This window comes from Corylus avellana, chromosome ca8 (assembly GCF_901000735.1).
Source record: "Corylus avellana chromosome ca8, CavTom2PMs-1.0".
NCBI classification, from domain to species: Eukaryota; Viridiplantae; Streptophyta; class Magnoliopsida; order Fagales; family Betulaceae; genus Corylus; species Corylus avellana.
The window spans coordinates 12,692,356-12,703,335 of record NC_081548.1 but is presented as its reverse complement, the minus strand read 5'-3'; the positions used below and the strand labels follow the sequence as shown (position 1 = coordinate 12,703,335).

Genomic DNA, 10,980 nt, shown 5'->3' with positions numbered 1-10,980 from the left:
AAAGCATAACAAGTAAAATGATGAGATGATAGGATAATAAGCTCAATTGAAGTTCTAAAAACCAAAATAGCTCAGTTGAATTTCTCCACACACTAAATCCATATCAAAGCTCATAAAAATCACATAAAAAGAAAAAAAAAAAACACAAAACACAAATCCAAACCCAAACATTCGTCTAAATACAGAAAACCGAAACTCCAAATAACTAAAGCATACAATTTTGATTCTGAAAAATTACAAGACCAAAAACAATGTACCGGTGAAGCCCTCTCTACTTTTGGTTTTGAAGTAAAGGAAATGAAACCCTAATTTTGAAGAAGGTTATAGCGAGGAGGCGCGACTGATGGTGAGGACTGAGGAGACAAAGAGTGCAAAGAGAGAGAGGCGCGGCTGAGTTGCTGATGGCGAGGAAGTGAGGTGGCGTGGCTGAGACGAGTGACGGTGAGGAGACAGAGAGTGCAGAGAGAGAGAGAGCCGAGAGTGAGAGAGGCACGAGCCTTACGCCTTAGGGACTTTAGAATTTTTTATTTTATTTTATTTTATTATTTTTTTATAAACGGGTCTGGCGAATCGACCGGCAGACACGAATGTAACCGGGTCTTAATCAGGTAGACCCGATTAAGACCTAAACCCAATAAGCCCAAACCCAATACCTATTTTTTTTGTGCTGTGTTCGTGCCGAGTTCGCGGGTCTTGTCAAAATTTTTAGCCCTATCGATACCTTGTTGCGAGCAGGTCCCATCTTTGCAGAGCCGAGTCGGAACTGAGAGCAACATGAGCATCACGGGCAGCATCTGGGAGACGAGCGGCGGATGGAGCTTACTCATCTACACCAGCGGATGATCTTGTACGCGAGCACATCCACAACACGCTTGATGGACTCCAGCAATTTGTGGGGAGCCTCACTTTGGAGTTAGGGAGGTTGTCTATAGAGTTCCAGAGTGAATTCCAGAGTATACGAGAGGCACAGCAGGCCGCTCACTCCCTGATCCAGCAGATGTACAACCACATGATGGGACCTCCGCTCGATATGAGGGATTATGGCATCCAGAGCCCAAGTGTCCACCTTGGGAGAGGGAGCCCTAGTGCACGAGGCACCCGGATTGTGGATTGGTATAGCCTAGCCTGAGGCGATCTGAGCGACGCCGATCATAGGTTATTTTGTTATAGACTTAAGACTTTTTGGCTTGTATGGTAGTTGTATCTATTTTGCTACATTATAAGTCCACCTTGGTGGTGGCAAATTTGTATGTATACGGCTTTTGTTTTCCGTCCTTTTCATTTCCTTTCTTCCTTGGATTTATTGATGCATGCTTTAATATTATTGTCAATATATATCTTTTAAACAATCCTAGTATTTTTTAAGAGATTTTTGAAAACCCTTTCTGCCGGGAGGATCTTATTTATTACTAAAACCAATTTCAAGGATAAAATTCTTATAAGGAGGGGATAGTGTAATACCCTGATAAATCACCATTTCTTTTAAAATGGTAAAGGTTTCTTAACTGGTTAATAATTCCTTAAAATGAACCTGAAAACATGTGGCCTAAACCTGCTTTGATTAATCCAAGCCCTTAATGCCTTTTAGCAAGCAAGAGCCCAAAGTACCCTCATTGGGTGAGCGCTCGCCCAGAGGACCACATGAGCGCTTGCATGAACAGTGCAATACCCCTTGTGCATTACCTAATCATACCTCTGAGCATTTTTTACATTTTGTAAATGGTACACGAGCTCATTGCTACAGTACGCGAGCACTCATTGACCGATTTCTAGACTCTTAGACAATACCCAAATTGCACGCTTAAAAATCATTTTTAACCCATTGTGAACAGTACACGAGGGCTCGCATCTTGTGAGGATTTTGCCTGCAGCACCCTCAACTTTTTCCCCTATATAAACCCAGGCCCTATACAACCCTTAACCCTTATTTTAGCCTCTGTTGCCCTAAAGAAATCCTGCCTGATTGGTTTTTGTGAGTTTGTGAGGTTTGTGAGTGTTCTTGGAGAATGAGGAGGTGTGGAGCTTTAGCTATCTTCTAAGGTAATTTCTTAAAACTTTTCTTCATGATTTTCTATTGTTGACTACTCTCCAGTGTTACAAGTTTTAAAGATACCATGACAAGTTCTTGTACCCATTTCTTGTAAAAGCAAAGAATGATTTCAAAAGATTTTCAACCCACTCTTGTTTTCTTTAAAAGTTGCATGATAATATGTTTAGCATTTGGATGTGCCTATTTCTTAACAAAACTAAGAATGCATTCAAAAGGCTTTTAAACACCTTTTGATTCTTTGCGTTGTGGTATATGTGTTTATTTTAAGCCTAGGAAAGGAAATGCCAAGCCACAGCCTTAGATAGAAGCCTAGAAGCATTTTTGGGGATTTCTGGCCAAACCCTAGCCCTTGGCTGAACGCTCCTCCTAGGGAACAAGCGCTAGACTAGAGAGTGAGTTACATGCCCCTTAGTCCCATAAATTTGTACAAAGGTTTTAACCATCCATTTTCATTAGATGGGACCTCGTATAATTCTCTAATACTGCTTATGACGATGAGTCATGTTTCGTTATAGTAGAGATTCGTGATGTCGGAGGATTCGAGCGAACATACGAGGTAAGTAAATACTTACGAACGCTTTCCTTAAAAACGTGGGATATGTCAATTGACTGACCACGCATATGATATGAGCATATCTATTTTTTGTAATAACTTGGTAACTACTTTAATAACTGGCTGATAAAATGCATTGTATGACATGGTGCACCGATACGTGTGGTATAATGGCCATGGGCTTACTATATAGACTTGATTTTATGGTCAAATGCTGTGTGTTGTTATATGAGCATTGAATCCAATGGTTGTTTCGTGATCGGTGCAGCCTTAAGAGGCAGTCACTACATGATATACATCATTAGTAGTGTGGGACACCTAAGGTCAGACTCGGTCATAACTCTGCTGAGAAGGGGTAATATCTCGGGTAAACCATATATGATAGTTATGACCTTTAAAGTATTAGTTTTCTGCGTTAAAATACTTAGGCGATTGCCGCCGGGAGGACATCACCCTTTATCAAACCAAATGATATTTTCAAGGTATATTAACGGAGACAACACCTCCTTTCAATGTTTATCAAAATTGCATGTTTACTTCTGCTTAATAATATTGAGCTCATGTCATAACCAATTGTGAGGTTTACTTACTAATTCGTTAGACTTACGCGGTTATTACTCTTACAGGGAGCTTGTTCTTAGAACTCAAGAGTGGCATGGTTGCCACTATAGACTTTGCTTTGAGATCTTCATGGTGGTATCAAGTTTGTCTTATATTATTAGTTGCTCCATGTTTTCAAATTGAGGATTATACTTGCACCTGTAATGATTTATAGATTTCTCAGATTTATTTCAACTTCTTATGCATTAACTCTGATAATGCTTAGAGGAGCGGTTCCCCATTTAGTCACCAGTTGGTTAAACTGCGGTAATTAATAGTAATCCTATCATGTTGGTTGTAGTGACCCAAATAATTAACTAAGCTTAAGTAGCTTAGTTAGAGGGTTAATTTGAGCTTTGGGTCACTAGGAACATCTGGGAGGGCATACATACGATGCAGCCTTTAGTCCCCTGGGGACGTACGGCCCATAGTACCGGACGTACTCTACTTTTTAGGACAATTCCAGTAGCACCCACATGCTTTTCAACCCTATAAATATCCCTCCCCACTCGGCCCTTAAGCCTCATTCTGCCCCTGTTGCCCTCTAGAGCCGCTACTTGAGTGATTTTGTGAGTTGTGAGAGTTCTTAAAGGAGAATAAGAGATTTCTTGAAGGTTTTGCTTCAAGGAGGTAATCTTCTAAGCTTAGATTGTTCTATACTTAGTTGTTATGTTGTTTTAAGTATTTTTCATAGTTAGCTTAGTTGGTAGAGCTTCTAGTTATGTTATTGCCATTAATCTTGGTTTCAGTTGGTTTAGCGTTTCATCTTTGTTGAACGTATTTTCTTATGCATGGAGACATTATTTTGAGATAGGAGGTTCTAGAAATCCTTTGGGTAGCTTTAGAACCAGTTTGGGAGGGTAGGAGGATGTTTGGAACAATTGACGTTCTATTTGAACCTTCTGGGCGAACGTACGGCCTTGAGCTTGGACGTACGACCCGAAGCGTTCCAGGGAACGCCACTTTGACTAGTCGTCCGAGAGTTTATGTTTTCATGTTCTAAGTTCGTTTTACTTGGATTTAAGAATTAATAATATGTCTTTTTTCAGTATTCGAGGTTAAGGAGCCTTAAGGAAATTTTATGGAGGAGCTTGACGACTTGAGAGAGTACAAACTCACATGAATGCTTGTTATTACTTTTCCCGCATTGCACGACTATATATATATACACAACTCTCATGAAATACATTTTGGACTACTATGAACTTTCTTTTATGAAAACATATGTTGATTAACAAGATAATGATGAGACTTGTAAAACATGCATATAAAAGACGGATAAGATTAATTGCATCGTATGACATGGTATACTAGTATATGCAGGATAACGACCATGGGCTTTCTATACAGGTTAACTTTTATGGTTAAATGTGTGTGTGTGTGGGCCTTGAATCCAGCGTTTTCATGACCGGTGCAGCCATTGCCAAATGGTTGGTCATTACAGGACGTACATCACTAGTAGCGTGGGACACCCGATGTTGGACTTGGTCGGGCTGCTAGTAGTGGACAGTAGCGTGCAATAGTCGAGGCACCTGCATTGTATTATAGGTCTCTCGGGATAGCGCCGACTCTACTAAGATGTGGTAATATCTCGGGTAGATCATACTGTTGAACTATGATATGATTATCATATTACAACATATATTATATCTATATTATATTCTTGATAAACTGTCACCTCATAATGTTGCATATGTTTTATAAATGACTGAGTTAACTATTTGATAACGGGTACGTCATGTGCATTTATACTCACTAAGTCATTCAACTTACCATTGTATTCTTTCCATTTTTTCTCCATATGTACATCTGTGCTGTTATAGATAGTTTAGCAGAAGACGGATACCGCAAAGTATCTGGTTATCATGGAGGGTTTGATCTGGGAAATGCTTGAGGACCTATTACGAGATTAGGCGAGTTCTCATGGTAACTAGTAGTTTTAAGTTATACTGTAGACTTAAGAGCTTTAATGCATGCTTGCATATTAAGGTATAGAATGAATCCCTTGTAAAGATGATTTGTATAGTGTGATTTCAGCTACTTTGATGATCCTTGGTAAATGCTCTGGTTGTAATGATTAATGTTTATAAAATCTTAATGTTGTTACTACTTAGTATCCTCTATTTTTGAGGAGTAGAGATTCCTGAGTCTTGTTTATCGCAGAATAAGGCTAGGAGACGAATCATGGAGTTAATTACTAGTGAATTAATTTTTGGGGCGTTACACTGGCAAATGCTAGTTTTGGGGGTGTTACACTTATTTCGCCCGTGTTGCCCTGTAAAATCTCTGCTTGAGTGATTTTGTGAGTTGTGAGAGTTCTTGAAGGAGAATGAGAGATTTTTTTGGAGGTTTTGTTTCAAGGAGTATTCGAGGTTGTGGAGCCTCAAGAGCATTTTATGGAGGAGCCTTACGACCTGGGAGAGTACAAATTCACATGGATAGTTATTGTTACTTTTCCCGCATTGCATGACTATTTTATATATATCAAATATGTATATTTACAACTCTTATGAAATACTTTTTGGACTATTGTGAACTTTATTTTGTGAAAATGTATGTTGATTAACAAGACTTGTAAAAACATGCATGTAAAAGACGGATTAGATTAATTGCATTGTATGACATGGTATATCGGTGCGTACAGGATAAACTCTATGATTAAATATGTGTGTGTTTATATAAGTCTTGCATCCAATAGTTATTCGTGACTGGCACGATCATGTTTGATTGGTTGGCCACTACATAAGAGACATCATTAGTATCGTAGGCCACCTGAGGTCGAACTTAGTCGGTTGTTAGTAATGGACGGTAGCGTACAATATCTGGGGCACCGATATTGTATTACAAGTCCCTCGGAAACAGCGTTAGTCCTACCGAGAATGGGTAATATCCCAGGTAGATCATATGGTTTGAACTATGACATGATTCTCATATTACAACATATATTATATCTATATTACATCTATGATAAATTGTCACCTCATAATGCTATATGTGCTTTATAAACAACTAAGTTCATCAATTAATGACATATATGTCATGTGCATTTATACTCACTCAATCGTCGGACGTACCTTTGTATTCTTTTCATATATTTTCCACATATGTAAATGTGTTGTTATAGATAATTTAACAGAAAATAGATACCGTAAAACATCTGGTTATTGTGGATGACTTGATCCGGGTGGCGCTTGAGGACTTATTACGAGATTAGGCGGGTGCTCATGGTAACTAGTACTTTTGGGTGATGTTGTAGACTTAAGAGTCTTAATGCATGCTTCTATATTAAGGTATACCATAGATCCCTTGTAACGAGAATATGTATAATATGATTTTAGTTACTATGATAATTTTTGTTAGATATTCTGGTTGTAATGATTAATGTTGATAGATTCTTAATGTCTTCGCTGCTTAGTATCTTGTTCTTTTAAGGAATAGAGATCCCTGAGTCTTGTCTCTTGCGAGATAAGGCTGGAGATGAATTGTGAAGTTAATTACTAATTAATTAATTTTCGGTGCGTTACAATACCTAATCATTCCTTGGGCCATTGAACCCATCACCTTAGATGATTAAAAAAAAAAAAAAATTTAAATTTATGACGTAGCTTTTTTTTTTTTTTTTCTAAACTTTATGCCTTGGCTCTTGCCCATAATACTTTTTGGCTCGGGCCATATATATATAAGGAATCAAGAGAAATGCTAGGTGACTAGGTGTTTTATGGTTTTTTTTGGTCATACGTGAATATTATTTTCTAAAAATCGGGTGAAGGAAATAAGAGTCAATTTTATTTATTTTTTCTTAAAAAATAATATCCACAATCAATCGTTGCATTGCTGGACAAAGCTTTTCACCCCCTCGGGCCGCGGCTAAACGCTGCGCGAGCCAAGTAGTCTGGAAAATCTCCACTTTCTTATTTCTTGCCCTGCTTCCTCTGATCGGAAATTTGGAGGTAAAGAAGAATACCACATAATAAAAACAAAAAAGAAGCAAAAGAAATGGGTTCGTCCTCGTCATTCAGAGCATTTGGCGCTATTCTTCACAGGTTCTCTCATGGCTTCTCCTCCAAATGCCCCAACTCCTTTGGTCTCCGAAGTAACACCCGCTCACTCTGAATTTCTCACTCTCTTCAAGTTTGAAGTGGTAGCAGCGCTCACCTCTGTGTATATGTATTTGTGATTCAGGAAATGGTTTGCTAAGCAGAAATTTATCATCCTCATCAACAATATCACAGCTCTCCTCATTGTATTTGGTTGAAAACAAGTATAGCAGGCGTTATGTTCAAGTGAGAATGATATGGACATTCTCTCCTGTTTGTATGGGCAGGCGTTCCTCCAAAATCGCTGGCAGAAAGGTTCTCTCTTTCAGTTCGTGCTTTTCTTTGCTTTCGTAACAAAGCAATGAACTTTGACATTGTACGACTACTGACTGTAGTGTGTTTTTGAATTAGTTTGAGGACTTATCTTAATAATGTTTTGCTTGTATGTGCTCACTGACTCACTGACGTGTCTGTTGAAGATGTATTTACGAGTTGCAATTCTACTTGAACGCTATATGTTTGATGAAATACCTAAATATATTTAAGGAGAGATTTTCCCTTTAAATTTTCACTTTTTTGTTCCAAACCTTTTTCGACTTGACTTCGTTGTGTTTGAAGCTAGACTTAGGTGCTGTAAAAAAAACTACAATACCCATGTTATAGTTTTTAAGGGTCGAGATTTAATTTCAAGTTTTTCATCAGAAAAAGAAAAAAAGTAAAATAAAATCGATACCCTTAACAAACTACAACATAGGTGAACTACAACACCTAAGTCTAATCCGTTTTTCTAAATGTGATTTAAATGCAGGGGGCGCAAGATGCAAAGAAGGCAAAGCTATATTGTAGGATTGGAAAGGAAGTCGTATCTGCGTAAGATACTCCATTTTTAGTTAACTTTTCTTGAATTCATAGTCTGAAAATACATTTTTTTAAGAAAGTATAGAACATTACTCTTACCAATTACCTACTAGCCGAAGTTTCTTTACAGTGGAAGCTGCTTGGTAGTATTCTCTGTTACTGAGGGATATTAGCATGAAACTGCCATGAAGTTCTTTAGCTGCCCTATTTTTTGTTAGGTTTTGTCATGACCTTTGTCTATACTTTTGATGTACATTGAGTTATTTATTCATTTTTCTATGGGTCATACCTATAATATTAAGTCAGTGCTATATTTACAATTGTGGGACTAAAATGCCCATATTTTTCACTGATCCAGTGTAAAGAAATGGGGTCCAAATCCAATATCAAATACGGCTCTGGCTGCTGTACTTGAGAAAGCCAAGGAGCTTGATGTGCCAAAGGAAATTCTGGACCGCAATATTAAGAAAGCTTCTGAGAAGGGACAAGAGGCATACATTGAAAAAATTTACGAGGTTGGTATATACATTATCTATCATTTTTATTTGAGGGATGATGTTTAATTGTTCAGAGTTAGTTTTCAAGGATTGACACTTCAATTATTTTACTTCATATTGATACTTCTGGATGGCTTTATTTGGGTCTTGAAAAAGGCTTCTTTATTATTTTCAGGTATATGGTTATGGTGGAGTTAGTATGGTAGTTGAGGTCTCAACAGATAAGATAAAGCGGTCTATAGCAGTTGTTAGAGAGGTAGTGAAGGACTATGGGGGAAAGATGGCAGATCCAGGATCTGTAATGTTCAAGTTCAGACGTGTCCGGGTTGTAAATGTAAAGGTCACAGATGTTGACAAAGACCAGCTCCTTGCCATTGCTTTGGATGCTGGTGCTGAGGATGTTATTGAACCTCCAATATATGAAGATGATACTGAAGAAGATAGGTCGGAAAGGTAACACTCCACTTTGCTCCGTAGAGATTATGTTTCTAATCTTTATTTGTCATGTTTAAACTCTAGGTTTCACGACCTGGTTTCTAAGGTTATTATATTTTGACAAGATTATATCATTAGAGTTGACAAATGCAAAAAAGTTAGATTAGACAGTGATGCAGGGAGGGAACTATCTGATAGCTATTGGAGTAAAGTTTGTAAAGTAAATGAAGTATGCAAGAAAAAGATAAGAACTTTGCCCTAATTTTGTTGATTTGTGTGTGAATACTAGAAGAGAAACCCTTTCAAACCTGTTAATTCACTTTAGAATGTCTGGATTCAAGGCATCAAAATAAGAATTCGCAAGCCAAGATCGAACTTTATGAAGAGCAGGTAAATAACTATGCTATTTAAGATTAAACTGCAGAACAAGAATTAATTACTATTAGAAAATGGCCACTTCTTGGCTTTTGAGCAAAACTTTGTTTCTTGCTCCTTAGTGAAGAACATGTGATCTTAGGGATCATGAGACCTTTAGATCTTCTCACTAATAATTGAAAATAACCAAGGGAGTGTGGGCTCCTTCCTTGTTCTTCAAAAGTTTTAATTTATTCTCGAAAGTTAAATCAAGAATATTAGTTCTTATTAAAATCAAGGTATTTATTTCTAATTTTCCTCATGCACACTTTTCTCTCTTCTCTCTCATCCACCCACGCCTGAGGGCAGGCGTGTGGGTGGCGCGTGTGACCTGTTTGGGTGTCTAGCTTGTTAGCTGGTTGGTTAGTGTTATGGCTGAATCGAGGAAGTGGTCAGTGGAGTCTAAGAAGTTTGAGTTACTGATTAAAAGCTCAAGGGTGAGGATCTTTGAAAGAAGCAGTAGGATACAGAAAACCATTTTCTTGAAGAAGGATGAGTTGTTGTGGTTGGGGCGCATTGTGAAGGACTTGGTGGCAGTGGAAACTACAGAGGTATTTTGGGACCAATCCAGGGCAGGGTTTCCTCGGATTATTGCGCAAAAATGCTCCAACAGGAATGGACGTTTTCTGACAGTAGAAGAATATGATGGAAGGCAAAGAAGAGGATCGATTATTATACCAGAAGCGCGAGTTGGTCAAGGTTGGGAACGTTTCATCTCGGAGGTGAGTTTGGCTAAGTCTGCACTGTGCGAGGTCAGGGAGGTCACGGTAGATAAGAAGAGGTTTGAGGGGGTGGGAAGGAGGAGTTTCGCGGAGGTGCTGGGGTCGTCGTTGCAACCGGCAGATGACTGTTTTGATGCTTATTCAGAGCCGATAGCCAAGGCTGCTGCAGAGAAGGATAAACAATACCATGCCTCCACGGTTCAGGGGGTGGGTACGTACAAGGAGAGGATTCAGGTGAGGAATGATGGCGGTTGCGTGGAGGAACTGAAGAGGAACCAATTCTCTGGCGAGGAAGGAATGTGCAACCTGAAGGCAGGGGGGTCTCAGGGTGTTGTTAATAGGTTGCCGGCGAGCAGAAATCAGTTTCCGGCGAGCAGGTTGAATGCCTCGGCAATGATGGCAGCTTCGGAAGTTGGAGATGATCACGTGAAGGGATGGGAGGGGGTAGGTAGGCTCGAGGCGCAGGCCTGGTTTCGTGTAAAATCTGAACTCATTAATGCGAAGGAGTCGTTGAACAGGTTGAGGGGAGAGATTGACGTGGGTCTAGAGAGGTTTGATTTTTTAATAAAAAATATGGAGGAAAGGAGTGGGTACACAAGGTCTGGTGGGGCGTGCGTGTGCGGTATGGCAGGAGGGGGCTCTCTCAAGCAAGGGGAGGCCCAGCCCAAGAAGATTAACGTGGAGGTTAGGGAGGTGGAGGGGGTGGATGGGTCTAAGGGGAAAGAACAATGGCCCAAGAGAAAGTTTAAGGGAAAGAAGAAGGTGGTGGCTGTGTATAGGCGTAGGAAGTTGGGCCTCGGTCTTGGTCAGTCCA

General features: G+C 39.3%; 1 protein-coding gene across 6 annotated transcripts in view; it reads left to right on the top strand.

Moving 5' to 3' along the window:
• Positions 1-7,045: 7,045 nt before the first annotated feature.
• LOC132189699 (probable transcriptional regulatory protein At2g25830) overlaps positions 7,046-10,980 on the top strand; it is a 56,636-nt gene continuing 52,701 nt past the window's right edge. For all 6 annotated transcript variants that reach the window (XR_009441057.1, XR_009441060.1, XR_009441056.1 and 3 more), the window contains exons 1-5: positions 7,046-7,296; positions 7,386-7,555; positions 8,049-8,110; positions 8,457-8,613; positions 8,771-9,048. Coding sequence is in view for 1 of the 6 variants with exons in the window: in XM_059604472.1 (XP_059460455.1) it covers positions 7,200-7,296; positions 7,386-7,555; positions 8,049-8,110; positions 8,457-8,613; positions 8,771-9,048 (764 nt within the window). In the remaining 5 variants the exon portion in view is untranslated. The remainder of the gene's footprint in view (positions 7,297-7,385; positions 7,556-8,048; positions 8,111-8,456; positions 8,614-8,770; positions 9,049-10,980) is intronic.